Source organism: Notothenia rossii, assembly GCF_949606895.1.
Source record: "Notothenia rossii genome assembly, chromosome: 2".
NCBI classification, from domain to species: domain Eukaryota; kingdom Metazoa; phylum Chordata; class Actinopteri; order Perciformes; family Nototheniidae; genus Notothenia; species Notothenia rossii.
The window spans coordinates 36,909,445-36,933,915 of record NC_136904.1 but is presented as its reverse complement, the minus strand read 5'-3'; the positions used below and the strand labels follow the sequence as shown (position 1 = coordinate 36,933,915).

Below are 24,471 nucleotides of genomic sequence, written 5' to 3'. Positions count from 1 at the left end.
GGGTGGCCTGAGTATTTCTAATTCCTTGAATGACAGTAGGAGTCATAGGTGGCATCAACCTTCTTTCAAACTTTCTGAAAGTAAGCATAGCTAAGTGTATTTTTCAAAATGTTGTTAGGTGCTGTTTTTGGTCAAAAAAAGGTTGAGGTGCTCAATGTGATCTTGAAACTCCTTCACCGATTGAGTAACGACCAAGCAAATAAACTCACATGACTGATCAGCTGTTTCTACCATCTGCATCTCTTAAATATTGAAAGGTTTTTGCCCCATTCTCTTTTGTATTCTCTAATCAATGAGACAGTGATTAAAAGTGCAGGAAGTAGAATGAGTGGCTGCTGTGGAGCAAGAAGACAATTCCTCACCATGTCAGGGCCACAGCTGGTGCCTTCTGCAGCAGGCATGAACTTGGTCTCGCACCGGTGCCCTGTGCGATGGCACCACAGCGACTTGCAGATGTCCTGTCAAACAAGTCAAACACACACAGTATGAGATGTCTTATCAGATATGGTATTTTGTATCTTATTACTGTAGTCGGACAGCCTCTTGGCACCGTGTAACTCCCCTTCCTTGACCCGCGAGCACCTGCTTCCTGCCAGGACCACCATCACGCTGGTAAGCTTCTCCACAAAGCCCCGGTGTCAAATCTAATCACTGTACTTCTTTAATGAAATGGCCTATAATTGTATGTGTCATCTGACCCAACAATACAGAGACAGAGTGAGCGAGTGAGCACAGAGGGAGAGCCAGGGTCGAAAGACAGGCGGCATAGTCTGGCAACCCGCCCAACAGCAACTGGCAACGGGAGAGAAACTAGAAAGGAGGGAGGGGGAAAGGCAGGAGAGACCGCTCTGGTGTGTGTTTGAGTCTTTGTCCCCATTCTCTGATCCAAAGCAGGTGGTTGACAGCCATACCAGCATGCTTTAAAAATCATTCTACATGAGCCTATCGTGGACAATAAAAACAATTGTGAAAAGCAGCCTAAATCCACTGTTAACTAGCGTGTAGGTTAATTTACCACCCACAGTCCTAAGAAATGCAGATGTAGTATTTGATCTTCTTTTAAGGGAAACATAGCTGGGAGTTAGGGACGTCGTCAATAGCCAGGGTGATGTCATGTGTGCTAATACGTAATATATACGATTCGGTAAAGTCGATTTCCCAGCAATTATATCCCTGAATGGTATACCCCTAGTATTTTAAAGAGCATTTACATGTGAATCAACATCATTCAATGCACCCAACATAAAGGGTTATACCAAGACCCAGAAGGCTTCTGTTGGGGGGGGGGGGGACCCAGAAGGCTTGGGATTCCCATTCAATTCATGGAATGCATTTCAATGGTGGGTCAAATGTGAGGGGGGTTGGAGGTGGTTGTGCAAAGATCATGCTAATTAATAAAGTGCCAATTTAGCACTGCATCGTTAGCGCTGTAAAGGGTGCTCCGTCTCATTAGTGCAGGCTCATCTAGTGCGTCTTGGTTTAGGTAAAGGGACATGTGAACAATGCTTGACTTAGGAATGTTGGGGTTCATGTTAAACCGGGACTGCAAGCTGCTGCAGCCAAAATATTATCAATAAGAACAGTGACATTGAACCGAAACAGAGCTGTAGGCAGCTAACCATATTTAATTGCATTGTTTTGGTTTAAGGTTTTAGAAAAGCTCTGCATAGCTTCATGGCAGTACAGAGTCATATAATGATTTGTCAATAATGAACCCTTTTCCATTGTTAATGTAGAAATGTATGACAATAGCAACTTTAAATTATGCTAATAATGCATTAACTGAATATCTTACCTTGACAAAATCAAGGCTACACAGTTTGGCCTTGGAGCCAAACTGCCACTTGCACTGCGTGTCTGCGTTGTACAGCTGCCCAGGAAGTTGTTCTGGGTATTTGTACTGACCAATCTGCCTCGGTTCGTCCACCAGACAGGATGCCTGGGCTGTTCTGGTGAAAACAACAAATCACCCGTGTCAGTCAGGAAGAGAGCAACGACAGCCGACTAAAACATTTTATTATTTGTTTGTGCACTGGCGCAAGGCAGTAAAGGCCTACCCAAGAAAGCGGCTGAGGTACTGTCGACTGCAGGTGGACCAGAAGAAGACCCCGTTGTTTCCCGCCAGAGTGGGAGACATGATGTTGCCTTCTGTCTTGCGACAAGGGTTCCCCTCCCCATCATGGATCATCCCAAAACTAGAGAAAATAATGTAAATGTCATGTCATTTTAATTTTCATGTTTTGCTCTTTGGCTTAGATGCTGAAATGAAGGTTAAACAAAAATATAATTCAGAATTTATTTAAATGTTATGGAGCCCCTAAAGGTTCATGGAAAATAAATAGTATCTTTTGCGAACGATATACTTTCTCGTGCACAAGATATACTTTCTTGTTCGCACAAGATACTTTCTTATGGTTAGACACATCGAACTGCTCGATTATTACGCCATATTACTAGTTTTTGAAGAAGATGTCCGGTCGCCTGTGTGTGTGTGTGACGGGGTTCTATTTGTCCATTCGAAACATTGGCTTAGTCAGTTGTTTAAGCTCCAAAACTGAATTATTACAGCAACAAAAAAATTGCGAAACTGCACAACTTAAACAAACAAAATAAAAGTCCAAATCAGGCCGTCCATCACTCATGGAGAGTAAACGTGTTCTGCTGTTGCCTTCTCTGCAACAATCTCCCGAACACGTCCCAGCTGTTGCCTTCACTGCAACATTCTCCCGAGTGAACACCTCCAGGGCCAAACCCTGTCCCTTTTGAATACATAGCCCCTCTGACCAGGCTTACCGTCAACAGTTGACACAATTAAACTCCAAACCACATTGTGAACATAAAAATCCGACCCAAATATAAACAGCTCAACTACCTCTTAACACAATCATTCCCCATAATTAACAAACGCAAAATAAATAAATAATAAATTGCAAACACACACACACACACACACATCATGTGCCCTGGTGACCGGACATCTCCTGCATAAAACGAGTAATAGGGGGAATAATCGGGCAGTTCGATGTGTGTAGAGGTGTGTGTGGTTAAAACGTAGCAGCCTTGATCTCTATTTAGCTGTTGTAATGAAGGGAAACACAGTGAAGTAAACAGTAAAAGGCACAGCTCTTTGCAGCTGGTGCTGCTCTTCTCAGATTCTGCTGAGTTACTCGGACCACTACTGCGGTAAGCATGTTGTAACTTCCGGTTGTTGTTGTTGTTGTCACCTCCGGGTATCTTGTGTGCCTGTTCTGTTGCTGATAGCTTATTATCTTAACTTAATCGATCGTTTTAAAACTCTTGATCACGGCAACTGCCTGACGTTGTAATCACACGTTACTACAGTTTAAGCACTCACAACTCTCCTTCTCTTAGCGACTAACTCCACAGTTGCCTACACTCTTTTTGGGTTTGCTAACGGTAGCTACTTTAGCTTGATAGCTAGCCATGGCTCTTTCCCCACCCTCGGGTGCTATTTCCTGCTCTACCTGTCATGCTCTACCTGTCTCATGTTTGGTTACTTCCCTACCTCCTTTACTGGTACCGATACATGTGTTAAATGTAGTATAGTTGTTAGGTTGGAGGCGGGAATCATAGCCATAGAAGCCCGTCTCCGCATCTTAGAAAATAACTCAGCTACAGTAAAGCCCATGTTAGCCGGTGCGGACCGGCAAAAGGTAGCTCCTATTAGCCGCAACTCCCGAGCAGCAGGGATACTGGGTGACTGTTCAGAAGGGGCATAACGCGAAACCCGCAGGTCCCCACCAACCCTTTCACGTATCTAACAGATATTCCCCACTCAACGAGACACCCGCTGAGAAGCCAACTCTGGTTATTGGTAGCTCTATTATGAGACACGTGAATTTAGAGACCGAAGCGTCCACAGTCACATGCATTCCGGGGGCCAGAGCGGGCGACGTCGAGGCGCATCTTAAACTGCTGGTTAAAAATAAACGTAAATACAGTAGGATTGTTATTCACGTCGGTGGTAATGATGTTCGTTTACGCCAATCAGAATGCACCAAACTTAATGTGGAGTCGGTGTGTAGTTATGCTAAAACAATGTCGGACACCGTAATCTTCTCTGGTCCCGTCCCCAATCTGATCAATGATGACATGTATAGCCGCATGTCATCATTTCAGCGCTGGTTGTCTTGGTGGTGCCCAGCAAACAATGTTGGCTTCGTTAATAATTGGACAGCCTTCTGGGGAAAACCTGGTCTGATTAAGAGAGACGGCATTCATCCTACTTTGGAAGGTGCAAATCTCATTTCGGCAAACATTTCAGGGCTTTTTGGACTTAATCCATGACAAACTGGAGTTGAGACCAGAGGCCTGTACTACGAAGCTGGTTCAACCTAACCTGGATATGTTTGAGTTAGCCGGTTGGCCTAATCCAAAACATACGCACTCTCGCTAAACTGTACTACGACGCGGGTTATCAAGTTGATCGCTCAAGCCCGCCGTGTCCTATCTAGTTAGGTGCGCGTTCACATGAAAGGGGTGCTATTTGGAGCATTCGACCAATCACAAACATGGAGGAGCATACGGACAGCGCAGCGTCGTAGGCTACTAATGAAAAGTCAACTATAATATTAGACATATGAAGAAGTTAAACTTTAAACATCCATGACTTAAACACTTTATCCAGGATAAAAGCCACATAGCTGCACCTGCAAGGTGAATACAGCTGGTAAAAGAAAAAGTGTTTGAATGCGTACATTAACAGGTTTATGATATCACTGCCCCGTCTAAGACACGAGTGGATCAGACTTTAGTTACATTTGTCTCGAGTGTTTCGTCAACTTAATGTGTTGCTTAAAATAATACTTCTGCATACAGTCTGTGACACTGTGAGTGTTGCACGGCCAGATACGGCTCAGCTGACTCAGATAAGGATATATATGATACATTATGATGTGATATGCCGAGGACTGTAGGCCTACTTAATGTTACTCTGATCCGTTATGTTGTGGCAGATATTTAAGTAAGCTTTCTTAAAGCTAATGTTATAATAGTCAGATTGCTCTGAAGATGGGAGGTGATATTCTATTAATGTTCACGTTCACACAGTCGGTGATTTTTGCCGGCCGTCTTTCCTGCAACGACAGCTTTTCTGTATTTCCTTTCTCCTGTAATATGACTTGATTGCTTTAAACTCCGCACACTGAGCTCTGATTGGTCAGCAGGCAGTGCTTTCACTGAGTTGAGCTCATAGCCTGCAACCTAACCAGGGGGGTATACTACGAAGCAGGATTTTCTTTTAGCAAGATAACTTCTGGAATTTCCGGTACTACGAAGCTGGTTCACTTTTTAGCGGGCTAGATAACTTATTCTGAACGGCTAGCCTGCGCCAGTGTCAGTACACGATCGGCTCGGGTACACGATCGGCTCTGGTGCATATCCGTCGCATCCGTCATCCGTCATATGACGTCATATCCGGCGTCATTTTCGCGGGTTTCTCTGCGTCAACCGTCACAGTATCATCATTACGTTGTATGACATTGCATGTAACGGTGCAAAGTCTCCGAAAACGGAGCAGTGGCTGTGATGCTCTAGCTTTGCGGCTAGCGGTTAGTTTTTCCCTTTAAACTGTGGGTTTTCTATGGAAGTTTTTCCTTGTACGATGTGAGGGTCTAAGGATAGAGGGTGTCGTTTTTCTCATACTGATATTCTGAACAAACTGCTGTTGTATTAGCTGTAAAATGTCTTTACTGTAGGGTATTTTTATTATTTGTACAGCACTTTGGCTCAACCAAAAATCGTTTATAAATGTGCTATAGAAATAACACTTGAGTTGATTGATTTGATTTGAAAGGGTGCCAAGTCTGCCTTTGATGTTCTTCCATCCCATTTATCTCAACTCAAGTTAGTATTAAATGCAGACAACTCCAAAGTCATGATATTCTCAAATGGCAAAAAGTTAACTTCTTTTCTCCCCAACATTTGCACTGTTCAAAGGAATGACATTGAAAGGGTCACTACATACACAAATCTAGGTTTTATTATTGATCAGAACTTATCTTCAAAGTCACACACTGAAAATGTTGTTTTTGTTTGATCTCTGCAATATGAAAATTGTTAGTTGGTTACTGTTAGTAAAAAACAGTAAGGTTAATACTGGATGTTTGTCACACACACACACACACACACACACACACACACACACACACACACACACACACACACACACACACACACACACACACACACACACACACACACACACACACACACACACACACACACACACACACACACACACACACACACACACACACACACACACACACACACACACACACACCAACAAAATGGCCAAAAGATATTCTGCTCAGAGAGCCTTGGAGCTAATAATGGATGAGAGTGAGTGGAATGCATTAGAAGAACACAGTGAAGTGGAACAGGAAGACATTTCTGAAGATGAGGATAATGTGGAGGTAAAGTCAGAATTTGACAGCAAATTGGAAGATGAACTTGACTCAGAGCCAGCTGCTGGAAGACCCCCACAGCCAGCCGCAAGAAGACCCCCACAGTCAGCTTCTGGAAGACCCCCACAGCCAGCTGTGAGGTCTGTGGACCCTCAAAAGGACTCCAAGACACAGACTACATGTAGCAACTGCAACAAGTACTTCTGTGCTATACACACGAAGAAGTTGTCTATATCATGTGTTTCCTAAACAGACTTGCCCTTTGACTCACATGATGTTCTGCAGCGTTACTTCATCAATATATTTTTCGGATATACTGTATTTCATGAATAGTGACTGGTAATTATTTGTATTTGCTTTGTGTTTATATCTGTTCGATGTCATTTATATGGATGTTTCATTCTCTCTATATTTCACAGTGAAATACTTTTGGATGTGTGGTTCTTGTGTTTCAATTGCTGCTAAATTGCTTTATTTCATTCAGGGCTTTGATTATTAGATGACTGATTAAAAATAATAAACATTAACGAAAAAAAATGTCATTTACATTTGTCCTAGAAAAGCATGAGCAATATGTAAACCTAGTTTTTATTACAGTGTATTTTTGTGAACATAAATTACATTTGTATCACAAAAAACGATGGACACTTCCATTGTTAAATTTGATCTAGCAAAGGGTATTTTCAAAAACTAATCATATATTTGATTTATATTGTTGGGGAATGAGTTAAAGACAATATATATTGTAAGTCGCTTTTGGATAAAAGTCGAATGCACTTATTGTAAGTCGCTTTTTGGATAAAAGCGTCCGTTACATGCAATGTCATACAACGTAATGATGATACTGTGACGGTTGACGCAGAGAAGCCCGCGAAAATGACGCCGGATATGACGTCACGTCATATGACGGATGACGGATGCGACGGATATGCACCCGAGCCGATCGTGTACCCGAGCCGATCGTGTACTGACACCGGAGCAGGATAGGTTCCAGGATAAGAGAACAGGCTTGTTTGAGACGCGTTGCGGCTCGCCCCGAAAGTAGACGAGAATAGCCGATCGCAGCCGGGGGAGGTCTCAAAAAGCTCGCCTGAAGTCGGACAGCTCCGAGTCGGCTTCTTCTTCTTCTTCTACTTCTTCGCCTTCTTCTTCTCTCGGAGTCGGGTTGACTCGGTTTGCATTATAAAGAATGCAAACGTGTTTAATCGTTAATGTCAGATATGTACTAAGTAAATACATTTGTTCCTGCTCAAGATTAGATTCAACTTTTATTGTTATTGCACATATTACAGGTACTGAGACAACAAAATGCAGTTTAGCTTCCAACCAGGAGTGCAACAAGCAGTAAAGTGAAAAGTAATGTACACAATCTACAGAATAAAATATAGAATGAATTGAATGAGGAATAAACAGTGAGGGGTATGAATACACTAGATATACACAGCAGCCTGTGAGCAGTATGAACAGTGTGTATGAATATGCAAAGATATATAAAGTATGAAAACGGTAAGCAGTGCAAGTATAGTATAACATATATAGATATTAATTTCATGATGATAAACATTGTGGAACAATGATGACAAATTTAATGGAAGTGGCGACGTAAAACTGACACAAAACAACAACAAACTTTTGCCGAGCCAATGGAGAGCTTCATCAGCAGCACGGGGTAAAAACCACCAATGAGCGCTAAGCTCGAGATACCAGCGAGTCGTTTCCCATCAAGCATTTCGCCTCCGCAGCCCGTGGAGAGGAACTGCGGCGCCTCGCCGCGCCTCACTCTCAAGGCTGCGGGAGTCTTTGTCCCACGATATTTCAACGTCTCATGTGAGCGAGCCTCCAGAGCAAGTCGGACAAAATGACTAACCATCATGCAACGCACGAGCAAGACGTTGATCGAAATTGCGCAGGTCTGCGCAGGTCTCGCTTGTCTCAAACAAGCCTAGTAACTGTGCTGAGTTCTTCTTCTTTGCTTTAATGGCGAATCGCTTCCACTTGCAGCATATATCGCCACCTACTGTTGATTTATTTAATGTCCATGTTAAGTCCTTGTCCTCAGACCGTTTCAATAAGGATAAATCTATTACAGGTTGAGGTAGCAAGTAACCATGGTGGAACAGCTGATAACAACAGTGTGCAGAGTTTAAAGCGAACAAGTCATATTACAGGATAAAGGAAATACAGTTTAAACTGCCGTTGCAGTTCAAATCACCAACTCTGTGAACGTGAAAATGAATAGAATATCACCTCCCATCTTCAGAGCAATCTGACTATTATAACATTAGCGTTAAGAAAGCTTACTTAAATATCTGCCACAACATAAGTAACCGGATCAAAGTAACATTACGTAGCCTACAGTCCGCAGCACTGTGAGTGCAGACGTCAATGTGTCCCATTATCATTCATATCACATCATAATGTAGCCTATCATATATTTCCTTATCTGAGTCAGCTTATTGATCCGTATCTGGCCGTGCAACGCTTACAGTGTCACGTACTGTATGCAGAAGTATTATTTTAAGCAACACATTAAGTTTACGAAACACTCAAGTCAAATGTAATTAAAGTCAGATCCACTCGTGTCTTAGACGGGGCAGTAATATCATAGACCTGTTAATGTACGAATTCAAACACTTTTTCTTTTACCAGCTGTATTCACCTTTTATCCTGGATAAAGTGTTTAAGTCATGGATGTTTAAAGTTTAACTTCTTCATATTTGACTAATATTATAGTTGACTTTTCTTTCAGGAAGTATGACGCTGCGCTGTCAGTATGCTTCTCCATGTTTGTGATTGGTCGAATGCTCCAGATACCACCCCTTTTATGTGAACACGCACCTAACTAGATAAGACACGGCTGGCTTGAGCGAACGAGTTGATAGCCAGCATTGTAGGACAGTTTTGCGAGAGCGGCTTTGTTTTGGATTAAATCAACCCGATAACTCAAAATATATCCAGGATAGTTTGAACTAGATTCGTAGTATACCTCCCTGGTCCCGACCAGGTTAGCCGCACAGCATGAGTTACCATGGAGATCTAGCCTGCTAAAAAGAGAACCAGCTTCGTAGGACCGGAAACCCAGAGTTTTCCCTGAAGTTAGCCGGCTAAGCGAAAATCCTGCTTCGTAGTATAGCCCACAGGAGGCGGAGTCGCAGTCTTACACGCTTCTCTGCGCTCTCATCCATAGGAATCCCGAACCCAATAAAATACCCAATATTAACGGTGTGTGTCTGCCCAAGGACAATTTAAGGTAAAACCTAATAGAGGTGTCATACATAATAACCTAATAAAAGTAAATGTAACAACTATTACAGTGCAACAAAACAGGAAGATTAAATGTGGTCTCTTAAACATAAGATCTCTAGCATCTAAAGCAATATTGGTAAATGATTTAATATCAGATTATAATGTTGATATATGCTGTCTCACTGAAACTTGGTTGAGAAGTGAAGAATATGTCAGCATAAATGAGGCCACTCCACCCAGCCATATCAATACTCATATTGCCTGAGGCACGGGCCGAGGAGGTGGGGTTGCAGCAATATCAAGTTTACTTATCAATACTAAACGAAAATTAAATTATACCTCCTTTGAAAGTCTCGTTTTTAGTCTTACGCATCCGACCTGGAAAACTCTGCAGCCAATCTTATTTGTTACAGTGTACCGTGCACCAGGTCCTTATTCAGAATTCTTATCAGTTTTTATCAACTTTGGTACTTAAAACAGGTAAAGTAATTATCGTAGGTGATTTTAATATTCATGTTGACGATGATAAAAATAGCCTTACTGTTGCATTTAACCTGTTAAGCCCCAAGGTCCCCGCCGGCGGGGACCTTGGGGCTTGGGTTTATACCAGATTAACGGAAATAATCTCAGCTAACTGACAATATAAACCATTTTTACCAAAACAAAACACAAGTCTCATAAGAAGCATCTAAATGACCCCTTAGCGAAAAATGCTAACTGACATTGGCACATAACTCAAGATAAAAGTACCCTTATTACTTATCGTAGCTGCACATATCCGATTAAAGCTGAGATTCCACAGATTATTTAGGTATATAGTATCCTCACTGAGTGATCCGAACTTGCGACAGGGGAAGCAAAGACAGACATCACAACACGTACCTTTACGTAGCTTCTAGGGACATCGTCTCACCGTAGCTGTTAATCTGATCAAAAGACGTGTTCAATGGCATTAAAACGAGAAAAAAACGCGGCTGAATCGGTTAATCCATAGGTTGATAAAGTTTCTGGGCAATAATTGGAATTATTTATAATCCATAATTCCATTTTTATGTAAAAATCGCAGAGCAAAAGTTAGCTGCTAATGGTAGCCACCAGAGTGGCTGCTGCTTCTGGTCTTGGCTATGGAGTGTAATAATACACACACATGACCAAATAAGGACTATGTGGGAGTTCCCCTCGATTCCATTGGCTCTGACGGTTAGAAAGAGATGTCACATGTCAAAATCCAGTAGGGGGAGCCAGAGATATGAAAAATCCACCCAAATGGCCCCAGAAGATGTTTTTTTTGCTAAATCTGTCTGAAAATGTCAAATATCACTTGTTTTGCATCAATCTTAATACAGGGTACTTGTTATATGTTGTACTTTGGATTCCTAAAACTTTTAGTCTACTAACCCATCATCCAAGGTTAGTTTTCACTATAAGTACAAAATATCTTTTGGACGGACACTATAATTTACAGTTTTTTACCATGTTCAATCTGAATTTTCTTTAAAATAAAAAACATCTATATTGAATCTGACTTTTCAACATCCAACTGACAGGTTTATAATTATTTTGAGAAAAAAGATTATTAATTTAACCCTTTTAGAAGGGAAGATATGGTCATTTGTTCTGGGGATGTCATTTTCGAGCCTGAAACCTGAAAAACAGGCTCGGGGTTTAACAGGTTTTTAACTCTATATTAGATTATATTGGTTTCCGTCAGAGTGTAAATAAACCAACCCACTGCTATAATCACACTCTCGACCTTGTTCTGACTTATGGTATTGAAATTTAGCAACTATTAGTCGAACCGCATAATCCTGCTTTATCCGACCATTTCTTAGTAACTTTTGAAGTACTGTTACTAGACTACTGTTAGAACTATAGCCAAATTTAAAGAAGAGATTCCACCAATACTTAACTCGATAGCATGTCTGCATGTAAGGGAGGAAACTTATACAAAATGTACACCACCCCAAATTGATCATGTTGTTGATAGTGCTACAGATGCGCTGCGAATAAAATTAGACTATGTTGCTCCTTTGAAGAAGAAGAAAATAAAACAACAGATTAGCTCCATGGCATAATGCCGAAACCCGCAAAATAAAGCAAAAGTCGAGACAACTTGAAAGGATATGGCGCTCCACTAATCTTGAAGAATCTCGTTTAACTTGGCATATTACTCTCAATGAATATAAGAAAGCACTGCGTGAAGCGAGAGCAGCCTACTACTCTTCATTAATAAATGAGAATAAGAATAATGCAAGATTTCTTTTCAGCACTGTAGCCAGGCTGACAGAGAGCCACAGCTCGACTGAGCCTTCTATTCCCATAGCACTCAGTAGTAATGATTTAATGTGCTTTTTTAACGATAAAATTGTTACTCTTGGAAACAAAATTAATGACATCTTGCCTTTGACCAGTATATTTTTATCAACAGCTCCCGGAAACGTAAGTTCTAATATTACACTAGATAGTAAACTAAAATGCTTTTCAGCCATAAACCTTGAACAATTAAATTCAATGATTCTCTCTTCTAAACCATCAACTTGTATCTTAGACCCAATTCCAACTAAGCTGTTGAAGGAAGTTTTTCCATTAATTAGCACTTCTTTATTAAATATTATGAATATGTCTTTATTATCAGACTATGTTCCACAATCATTCAAAGTAGCAGTGATAAAACCGCTTCTTAAAAAGCACAACCTCGATCCAGAGGTTTTAGCCAACTATAGACCTATTTCTCACAGAGACAGCTCTGGTTAAAGTCACAAATGACATTATAATAGCCTCAGACAAGGGACTTGTCTCTATTCTTGTTTTGCTCGATCTCAGTGCTGCATTTGATACTATCGACCATGATATCTTATTGCAAAGACTAGAGCACTTAGTTGGTATACAGGGAACTGCTTTAGATTGGTTTAGGTCATATCTATCTGAACGCTCTCAGTTTGTACGTGTCAACGATGAATCTTCCACACAAACCAAAGTTTGCCATGTAGTGCCACAGGGCTCAGTGCTCGGACCTATTTTGTTGACATTATATACAGTATGCTTCCGTTAGGCAATATTATAAGGAATCATTCTGTACATTTTCATTGTTATGCGGATGATACTCAACTATATTTATCAATCAAGCCTGATGAAATTAATCATCTAAATAAAATTCAAGACTGCCTCAAGGACTTAAAAACGTGGATGACCTTAAACTTTTTGATATTAAACATGACCAAAACTGAAGTTATTGTACTCGGCCCAAAGAATCTACGAAACAAACTATCTAAAGATATACTAACTATGGATGGCATTAATTTGGCCTCCAGTGAGACTGTAAGGAATCTTGGTGTTATATTTGATCAGGATGTATCCTTTAACGCCCACATAAAATCAATTTCAAGGACTGCCTACTTCCATCTACGTGACATTGAGAAAATCAGGCATATCTTGCCTCAAAACGATGCAGAGAAACTAGTCCATGCATTTGTTACTTCAAGGCTGGATTATTGTAACTCCTTATTATCAGGGTGTACCAAGAAGTCAGTTAAGTCGCTTCAGCTGATTCAAAATGCTGCAGCTTGTGTACTAACCAGAGTTAGGAAAAGGGAACACATTACTCCTGTTCTGGCTGCCTTACACTGGCTCCCTATAGAACACAGGATAGAATTTAAAATTATTCTTCTCGCCTAAAAAGCCCTTAATGGGCAGGCGCCATTTTACCTTAAAGAACTCATTATACCCTACTGTCCTACTAGGGCATTGCGTTCCAAGAATGCAGGGTTGTTCCTAGAGTCTCTAATGGCGCGTTTCCACTGCAGCGCGGAGATCGCTTTAAGCATGCCGAGCCGTGCGGGCCCCGTTTTTGGTTGCGTTTCCACTTGGCCTAGTACCGGCTAGCGGGTCCTAATTCAAAGTTTTTCTGGCCCCATAAAATCGTGGTTCTAGGGCCAGGAACAACCAGGCTGAGTCGGGCTGAGTATGCTAAACTAGAGAGAGAATCGCTGGCAAGGGGGCTACAACAAAATGAACATATTTGACCGTGATTTAATTGTAATACACGTTTCAAAATGATGCCGAAGTAACAACATACTGATACCGGTTAGTAAAAACCATGAATTAATGCTTTGACAAGTCTGCAGACAGACGGCGGGCGAAAAACATTTTAAAATGCGTGTCGTCTAAATGGAGATTGGCTAAGCTAACGTTGTAAATGCTCCGACCGTCCACACTCACAACAACGGCCTATACAGACATAAATAAACCAGCGAATGTATTCGCCATGACACAGACAGTCTGTGGTTTGTACTTGTTTAAGTTTTGTCCAGTTTCTGAACAGATATGAGGAGCTGTGAGCTCTGAGGGCTAACGGCTCTGTTGCTTTTCTGGGGCTCTCATTGAAGATGACGTCACGGCTCCGCCTACTCTGCGTTACTATAGATACTACCCCAGTTCCTAAACTGTAATGGAAATGCGCCATAAAGTGAGCCAGTCCTAACGAGGCCTAGCCATACCGAGCGAGGCCGAGCGAGGGGGGGTAGTGGAAATGTGCCATAAAAGTACAATGGGAGCCAGAGCCTTTTCTTATCAAGCACCACATTTGTGGAATCAGCTTCCAGTTTGTTTTTGAGCGGCAGACACCCTATCCGTTTTTAAGAGGGCGCTTAAGACCTTCCTTTTTGATAAAGCTTATAGTTAGAGCTGATTAGATGCAGCCCCTAGTTTTGCATTTTTCCCTTTTAAACTGTGGGTTTTCTCCGGAAGTTTTTCCTTGTACGATGTGAGGGTCTAAGGACAGAGGGTGTCGTATTGTCATACTGATATTCTGTACAAACTGTGAAGTCAACTGAGACAAATGTAACATTTGTGATATTGGGCTATATAAATAAACATCGATTGATTGATTGAAGAGTCTGTAAACGAGTCTGCTTTGATCTATGAATTCATGTCCGTGACTCTCACAGTATCTGCTGCCCACAGCTCTTTTATAGAATGAAAACCTCCTTCACTTCATGAAATCTCTGCGGCACCAGTGGCCTGTACTTCGAAGCAGGATTAGCTATTTACTATTCATGAAGTATGATTCTGCGCTTTCAGCACGTTTCGCCATGTTTGTGATTGGTCAAATGTTGCTAACCCCGCCCCTTTCACGTGAACGCGCTCTCAGCCGGACCCTGGTTGATTTACTGAGCTGATAACCAGCTTCGTAGGACCGTTCAGCGAGATCGCGTTTGTTAGGGTTAGGTAAGCCGTGTAACTCAAAAATATCCAGGGTCTGTTGAACTGGCTTCGTCGTACAGGGCACTGGAGGCAGTAACGTGTTACTCTTCTGTTTTGCAAATCCGGTGCTTAAACAAATAGCTCTACACCCCTGGCAAAATGTCCCTAAATGAAGTCTGAGTTTGAAATATATCTCAAATAATGTATGCACTGCCATTTCTCCACATAAACATAACAGTCTGCAATGAAACGGTTGTCTCCTGTGTGCTCCACTTCCTACTTGACGCACCGGTAACTTTTTCGTGCGAACGAGAAACTATCTTGTGCGCACAAAAAAGTATATTGTGCGCAGACTGCGCACGAGAAAGTATATCGTGCGTACGAGAAAGTATTTTTTGCGAACGCGAAAGTATATCGTGCGCACAAGATACTTTTTTTTTTCTCCATGAACCTTTAGGGGCTCCGTAAAAGTTATTTGACTGCAATAATAATAATAATATATGTGTTGTTGAAAATGCTCGAGTTGATGACAAATAATAGAAATGCAAGTTGTTTTTTTGTACTTTTGTTAAGAATGCTGCAGCTTTTTTTTCATTACCATAGTTATCAGCAATAACTTGCCTCGACTATGCCATGTCGGGTCCTTGAATTTGAGGAATTTTTGTTATTTGCATGTTATGGATATTCTTACATATTACCAACTCGTTTGAGTAAAAGCTATTGTTCCAAGTATGTGTCAAAAACATGCCAGAGAAATGAAAATCAACATGAAAATCCCCCAAATATAAAAAAATAAACAGGTTTCCTATCTCAATGGAAACATGTAAATACAAACACAGACACATGAGGCCTGAGGCAGTTACCATTATTCCATCATGAAGTGACAGAGATGGATGAGGTAGTGTTCTAACGTAATGCTCTGATTTCAGCGTATATGTGTGTAAATCAGACCACATTTATTTCATTTAATATAGATTCATTCTCACAGCACAGAGCCAATATAGTGACTGGTATACTGTTTTGCTCAGAAATGACACTAGAGTCTGGCATAAGGTCCTCTGTTCAAGTCTGTGTGGCCTGATGCTGTGTTTTTAAGATTGATTCGATGCACATTTATGTTGAACATACTTGTGTCCGGACTCGTGAGCGATGGTGAAGGCCAAGCCCAGTCCTGTATCCTCATTGATGGTACAACTCCTGTACTTGCTGCACATACCACTGATGGGTGCAAAACCTTCATAGAAAAACAAAGACAAAGAGAGATAATGTCATAGAAGTAGAAGATTACAAAATCTACACTCAAATCTGTCACATAAAAATGCATTATCTTTTTCTTTGTGTTGCAACGGAGAACATTCTTTCTGTCAAAACCTTTGACAGTTTTGGCATGCAACAAATGTCTATCATATTGCATACGTAAATGCACAGAGGGGGATTTCACACCAGGTGCAAACTCACAAGCCCTTGCCAACTTAACTTAAAGTTCCCTACAGACGAAGGCAAATACTTGTTGTAATTAATATTTAGCTTGACATGGTTTTTCCCAGAACAAATAACTCCTTGTATTAAAGGTGCTGGAAGCAGATCAATTATTTTTACCTTGAGAAATTCTTGATCTATGAATTGTGCAATTTGCAAATATCACAGGCCTAGTGCCACGCCAATCAACATTGCTCGCACTACGTTAAAAAGATTGTATCAAAATGGCGGAGATCCGGAGCATTGATTTTCAACACTTGGATGTTTCTTCTATAGGAAAAAAAAACATAAGGAGATTCGCCCTACACATGTGATTCAGATGAGGAGTCTATAGGAATAATGTGAGTGGAGTTAGCATTGTCTGTATGTTTCATACACTACTGTCAGCTCCTGCCAGTTTCAAGCTACTTTATCAACGTCTAGTGGGATTTTTTTTTTTTTTGGGAGATTGTGAAAGGATGCACACAGGCCTGGTTTACACTCTACACATTCCATGTTTTACTGTCAAAACTTCCAAAATGCTAATGCTATCAGTCACAATGTAGATTCGATTTGATGTTTAAGCTTGTTCCTAGACTTTGGTTGACAATGACTTTAAAGGGGGATTATGTTGATGGTGGACCTTGAAAGCATTAGGAAAAAGATAACTGATGTGGGTTTTTCTATAACTGACAAATTAAAATATTCTGTGATCCCTGTTTTTTCTCACTGTCTTTTCTGGCCGTATATTCTCTCAATGGACCCAAAAACTTAAGACATGCACAGTAGAAACATCAATATAGTTGATGAATGCACATGAAAATCCAGATGTTACACTTTAACAACACAAGTAGAAATACAGTAGTTCTATATAGTTATGATTGTGGGTCACCTTTCACCTTTTTTACCTCATGTGACTAATGAGATAATGTGCTGCCCTGAGATTACTAACAATTAGTGGTGTGAAAGCAATATGATTATGGTATTAGTCGAGCTTAGCTGACTTCGTATATGTTGTTCAAGCTGCCTGTTGTTCATACAAGCATTAAGATTTAAACTGTACATAATATCCTTATCTTAAAGTGCAAGGCTGGTTAGATGCAGTGAAGCGTTATTCTTTGCCATATATTGATTTTGCTTTTCTATACTTTTTTTGTACAATGGCAGAAATATTTTCAATTCTTTTTTTGTGTGATGCTCTGGGACTTAAGATGTATTATTACGAACAACTACAATGTAACTATGTTGCATATGACACATTTCAATCTAGAATCTTAAAAAAAATGTTTAAATACTACAATAAAAGGTAGCATTCGGTCACATTGACAAATGAGTGTCAGTCTTCTCTGTCATACTTCCTTCATTGCTTGTTGTAATGTCCACAGAGTGTCTCAATTTAACGCCTGATTAGATGCCCAAAACTACAATATTCATTGTTAACGAAGGGATTCTTAGTTATCACGGACAATAACTCCCAGTGTTCCACACTGTCTTCCCATTTGCCAACAAAATAAGCAGTTCATTAGCATACTTACCCAAGGTATCACAGGGCTCATTCTTCCAGGAACAGATGTCCAGTCCGGTGAGGAGAACAGCATGATCATGTCGTTTTCCACCTTTCCCCACTAGACCTGACTGCCACTGACAGAAACTGTTAAGGGACTGGTCAGCATGGTGATTGATGGTCAAGCCCAGCTGAAAATGAAAGTAAAGACATAGAGACACAGAGCAAGAGTCAATCACCAGTTGCCAAGTGCTAAACAACACATTTTCTGACTAATTGTAGTCTTGATCCACTCACCGGGTCCTGTTCAAGTAGCAACAAGCTAACCACCACAATGTTGATGTCTGACCCAATCGTGCCATCTTTGAAAAGACTGGAAACCTGCAAAAAGATTGGAAAATAATCAGATATTTCTGGTTTTCTAATTATTCTACGCTCCCCTATTTAGCCTTAAGTAGGACGCATATTACTTTTATCTGGGTTAGCTTACATGTAGAACAGCAGAAGAGGTTCCCCTTCCTAGATCATAGACATGTTTTGAACTAAAAAAAATGGGAGTTAAACTCTGTATGTGCCTACATCGATTTTAAGACAATTCAGTAGCCTAGCTAGGTGTTTTACTTGTATCTTTGGTAGAAAATAGTTAAACGTTTTGATAACAACCATGCCATTTTTAAAATGAAAAAAAACTTTAAACAAAAGGGCTAACATTCTCCTCAATGTGACATGTTATCCAAGCATAGCTTGCTAGCCTAACTTTTGCTAACCAGCAGTCACATGGCAAAGTTAGCCATTACAATATGACAGGCTAAAATGTAGCACAGCAGAAGAGAGGGGTTACAAAGCCAGCTAGCTGACTCAATAATGTGTGTGATCAACCCAGTCTCACGGCATTTCGTGTTATAGTCACGACATTTAATCTATTTATTCGTGTTCACCAACACGATTTTCCCTTTTTTTTCGTGTCACACAGAACGATTTTAAAAGCAATGTATTTCTATTTGTAGTATGTTTCGTGCCTGCAACACGTCTTTTTGTCCGGTCGGGTCTTGGAAGACCAGAAGCTGTGTGGTTCATAAAAACATGTTCTTACTCAATATCAAGCCACAATTTTTTTTTTTTTTTTTTTTTTAAATGGAAAATAAATGGGCCTCAGAATACTGAAATCTGTATTTTTTTAAATATTTGTTTCCTTCTCATTTGTTATTCTTTTCTAAATAACACACTGTTATTTACTCAACAAGAAAAAATAATTATCCTTGTTTTATTTATTTGTTTAGTTCTATAATCTCTGGCTTTTTAGGCTTCCGTCAGAAACTGAATTCCAAAATAAATTAACCGGAAACAGACGATACACACCATGATGCACACCCACTGAACTGATTGCCCAAGATCCTCAGCTATGGTTTAAGCTCGGTGATTTGGATGTTTTAGCCGCAATGCACGTTGGGATATGGTGTTGATGCGATATGAAATCCGAAAAACATTTCGGAGTTTATGATGGCCGAAGACACTACACTACACATAACCCTCAGCTATCGTTTGGGACTACAGTCCCTTTGCTTGAAAAACCCTGTGATTAATCTTCAAGCTCTAGGATTTGGATGTTGGAGTGGCAGTGCGCCAAGATTACGCCGAGTGTCGAACAGCTCTTTGAAATGGAATAAACCACGGCAGACTATCCAAAACTGGATTTGAATCATAATTCATATGTATAATATCAGTTAAAATAAGTGCTTCAACATAGTTAACATAGCAGCAAAGCAATATCTTAGACGTTAAGTACTTTGTCAGGCTTAATATTTATCTGTAGATACACTGAACAAAAATATAAATGCAACACTTTTGTTTTTGCTCCCATTTTTCATGAGATGAACTCAAAGATCTAAAACATTTTCTACATACACAAAATAACAATTTCTCTCAAATATTGTTCACAAATCAGAAAAAATCTGTGATAGTGAGCACTTCTCCTTTGCCGAGATAATCCATCCCACCTCACAGGTGTGGCATATCAAGATGCTGATTAGACAGCATGATTATTGCACAGGTGTGCCTTAGGCTGGCCACAATAAAAGGCCACTCTGAAACGTGCATTTTTGCTTTATTGGGGGGGTCTGGGGGGGTCCAAAAACCAGTCAGTATCTGGTGTGAGGGTTAGGGTTAGGGTAATGTTGTGAATCGAGTGGCCCGTGGTGGTGGGGTTATGGTATGGGCAGGCGTATGTTATGGACGATGAACACAGGCCACTCGATTCACAACATTACCCTAACCCTCACACCAGATACTGACTGGTTTTCGGAACCCCCCAGATCCCCCCAATAAAGCAAAAATGCATGTTTCAGAGTGGCCTTTTATTGTGGCCAGCCTGGCACACCTGTGCAATCATCATGCTGTCTAATCAGCATCTTGATATGCCACACCTGTGAGGCGGGATGGATTATCTCAGCAAAGGAGAAGTGCTCACTATCACAGATTTTTTCAGATTTGTGAACAATATTTGAGAGAAATGGTTATTTTTTGTGTATATAGAAAATATTTTAGATCTTTGAGTTCATCTCATGAAAAATGGGAGCAAAAACAAAAGTGTTGCGTTTATATTTTTGTTCAGTGTAGATACCCCCAAAGCTTTTTTCTTATTTAAAAGAAGACCTTAACCTAAAGTATTCTTTAATGTCTTAATAAAGGTTAATTAGTCTGTTTTGCACATCCTCATATTAAAATCTTTGTACATCCGACACTAAACTGTTTTATTGTAGAGATCACTTATAGTATCTTCTTGATTTTTTATATTCTATATTTCTATCATTGACCTTCTACTTTCCTCCTATGAAAGTATGTACTCTTAATATTTTTTTCATCAAATATAACATAATAATTTAAAAAAGTATTCAATAACATGCTTTAACCACTAGGCGGTGCACACAAGGTACACACAGTATAAAATACCATAATAACTTTTTTTTATTAGTGTAGGACACGTATGTATAACATCTGAAGATGTGTAGTTTTATTCATGTTTTCACATAATTGTACAAGATATATTATTTCACATGTTTTACCTCTACGCATTAATATCTGATTTGTAAAACATCACAGACAGAAAGGTATATCCGTCATTTAATGGTAAGCTATTGAAATTCTGATTCCATAGATGTGTCTCCCATCACCCAAAATCCCTGACTATTCTCTTAACTCAGTATTTACATTCTTATGTACAAAGAAAAGGGTTAGGGGTAAGTCCTAAAAGTCCTTTTATATCACCTGTGCACCATTATGGGGTAAATATAACCTATCTACCAATTGGATCAAATATAAAAGTCAGCCGAATTAGTGTTGATACTGCAAAGAGACGTATTGTGTGAAGAGAAATTGAAGATGTTTTTTTAATTGTTGACATATTTATGATCCACGTCACATATTGAGTTTCGGTGGCAGTTCTTCCAGTTTGTCTAAAAGTCTTCTAATCAGGGCTCTATAAATAAAGAACTACGGCAGATGTGTAATATTTAATGCAGGCGTGTATTACAATGCCATTATGTGATGACTTCCAAAGAGAAAAGCAAGTACACTCGGATTAAAGTATTATTATTTAATTTCTTTTAATGTTTTTCGGATTTCATATCGCATAAACACCATATCCCAACGTGCATTGCGGCTAAACAATCCAATCACCGAGCTTAAACCATAGCTGAGGATCTTGGGTAATCAGTTCAGTGGGTGTGTATCTGTTTCCGGTTATTTTATTTTTAAATTCAGTTGATATTGATATTTTGTAAGAACATGTTTTTATGAACCTCGCAGCTTCCGGTCTTCCAAGACCCGACCGGACAAAAAGACGTGATGCAGGCACGAAACATACTACCAATAGAAATACATTGCTTTTAAAATCGTTCTGTGACATGAAAAAAAGGGGAAAATCGTATTGGTGAACACGAATCAATAGATTAAATGTTGTGACTATAACACAAAACGCCGTTAGACTGGGTTGGTGTGATACAATCAAAATATATAAAAGCATGCTTACATTTGCTAATATTAGCCATAACTAGCTAATTTCCATACCAGACCAACGAAAAATGCTAGCAGATAAGCTAGCTATCGTTAGAACTAGCTCTGCAACCGATGGCCAAGGGTTAGGTGACCCTAGCCTTGAAGTTTGTTATTGTCTGTTCACTCTCCCATGTTAGAACAAATGGAAAAGATCTGGCATAGTTTTTTCTTTTTCCCACATGTGTTTGAGCCATCATTATCTCATATGTTACACTTCCTTCATTCCTTCTCCTCCCTTCTCTCGCCCTCACCATATTCATGACAGTGAGGACGTAGGTGGTGACGTTGTCCCTCCCATGTTTTTCCAGCATCTTCCTGTCTGCCACCACCAGGGTCTCCACATTCAGACCCCCCACCCTGTTGGTGTTAATGGGTGATCTCTTTGCCCTTCCCGGCCCTTCCGCCTCGGGTATCGCAAACTCGTCAGGCATTATGAAACTGTCCTCAGCGGGAGGCTTGGGAGCATCTAGGAGGGCAGAAAGGGAAGGACGGAAGGGAGGAGAGATGGAGAGAGTGGGAGAGAAAGAAATGGCTGTGAGGGTCAAATGAATGAACTGTCTTTTTCCTGGCTCGTGCCGGGTGATAGGAGTACAAGCTCTGGTGTTGAAAGGACAGGAAATGCACTCCTCACGATGCTTTGTACCTCTCACCACAAGAATGGAAGATACAACTTTAAACTGGCCTGTGGGCCAAGTAGCCTCAGGCTGATGTAGCTGTATTACACTGGACAAAACGCACATAAAAACATTTAATATAGACATTAATCTTCATAATGTATGTGGACATATCCAGCAACCTCAGAGTTATAGGGTTCACTGCTTTATTAAAAATACAAAATGTCCCCTTTCATGTAATGATAATGTGATAATGCTGCGAAAATGCTTTATGTTTCAGAACTGTTTTTAGGTCAGGCTCACATTTTTCGTGTAATGGTCTATGCCCTTTCATAATATAATTTTTTGAATTGTAATTTGTGTAAAAGAATGGCCAAAATGTTTTAAATTGAAGATGGATAGATTCGAGACAAAAGTAGAAATCAATGACCAGTCAAAAACCTTTTGGTTTCAGAAGCATCCTTTTTTTTATTGAATATTTTATAATCATTAAAGGCTTTTAAATATGAATATAATGTTATAAAAAGCTTTAGGATTTACTTTTAATATTCATTATATTAGTATTTCTAATTTATATTACATCGTATAGTTTTATGACACATGGTTTCATGAATGGTGCTGGTAAAAAACTGGAGAAAATGAATATTAGGTGCCCTTACATACATTGCTTGCGGCGTCCACAGAAGTGTTGCCTCTGCAGCTTTCCATGCTGATAGTCGTGGTGATCATGCTGCTGATGATGATGGTTAAGATACGGGTTGTCAGGTTTTGTAGAACTGGTGTTGTATGGCCCGCTTGATCTTCTGTGAACTATGTGTTCCGCTGAGCGTTTGTAGACCACATGCGGATGGTGACCATCGGGGGTGCTGTAGTTGTGTTGTTGAGCCAGATGTTGGGGCAGGGGGGCGATCAAGAACTCCTCCTGAGACACACGGATCAAACCTGACTGGAAGAAACACAAACAAGAGATGTTGACATTTAGTGAAAAATGGAAATATTTACAAAAAACACATATTTTCCAGAAGAAGGTATTGTTAGATTTTATCTTTGACATTATTTGACTACTGACTATGGCATAATTATTTCAAATAGTCCATAGTTACCTCGGCCAAGGAGGAAATGTTTTCTGCTTGGTTTGACTGGAACATTTATGGAACAATTACTGGGCCTTTTCACACACAACTTGGTCAATGGAAGTAGCATGGGCGAAGGAAGAACCAATCACATTTTGGCGAAGATATTAACCATGTTTAACTTATTTTACTTGGCAATATATGGAGCTTGAGCTGCAAAAATGACAACGAAATATATACAAAAATGTATTACAAATAGGGATGTCCCGATCACCTTTTGTTGCTCCAGATCCGATTCCGATCATTTAATTTTGACAATCTGCCGATACCGATTTTTCCCGATCCGATCTTTATGCAGTGCATTGAGAGAAAAAAAAGGTAACAGATAACGGCTGGTCATCCAACGCGGTGAATTCAGCTATCTTGGCTGTTATCTTTTTTGCCTTTTCACTGTTCTGGGGCAGTTTCTCTTTCCTTTTAAAAGTCTCTGAAAGTGTTGGTTGTTTCAGTGCCGTTACCTGAGTGGCCGCTGTGTATTCGTCGTGTTGTTGTTGGTGTTTGTTTCTCAGGTGGCGTATTAGATTGGTCGTGTTGAACGTAGCTCTTTTCTTTCCACCAAGCGGAACCTCCGCCTTGTAAACATTGCATCTGGCTGTTACACTGCCTTCGCTTTCAATTTTATAATACATTTTCTCTGTCCCGACTCCCGAGTCACCAGTTGAACGTAGCCTCTTGTTAGCTTGCTGCTACTATTAGACACTGCACCCTGCCCACTCTGTTGCCAGATTTGAGAGAAATAAGCAACCAGGTCTATGAAAACAAGCCCAAAACAAGCAACACATACATGATGTTGTGTATTTTTAAACCAAAACTAAGGCCTCAGGATGACTTTA

General features: G+C 40.2%; 1 protein-coding gene across 4 annotated transcripts in view; it reads right to left on the bottom strand.

Annotated features, from left to right (window-relative positions):
• Positions 1 to 24,471, bottom strand: part of adamts18 (ADAM metallopeptidase with thrombospondin type 1 motif, 18) — a 170,365-nt gene that overhangs the window by 61,293 nt on the left and 84,601 nt on the right. For all 4 annotated transcript variants that reach the window (XM_079664757.1, XM_079664760.1, XM_079664759.1 and 1 more), the window contains exons 4-11: positions 23,169 to 23,451; positions 22,143 to 22,357; positions 18,136 to 18,219; positions 17,870 to 18,029; positions 16,005 to 16,110; positions 2,058 to 2,195; positions 1,796 to 1,949; positions 363 to 458 (exon numbers count right to left, since the gene is read on the bottom strand). In XM_079664757.1, coding sequence (XP_079520883.1) covers positions 363 to 458; positions 1,796 to 1,949; positions 2,058 to 2,195; positions 16,005 to 16,110; positions 17,870 to 18,029; positions 18,136 to 18,219; positions 22,143 to 22,357; positions 23,169 to 23,451 — 1,236 coding nt within the window. The remainder of the gene's footprint in view (positions 1 to 362; positions 459 to 1,795; positions 1,950 to 2,057; positions 2,196 to 16,004; positions 16,111 to 17,869; positions 18,030 to 18,135; positions 18,220 to 22,142; positions 22,358 to 23,168; positions 23,452 to 24,471) is intronic.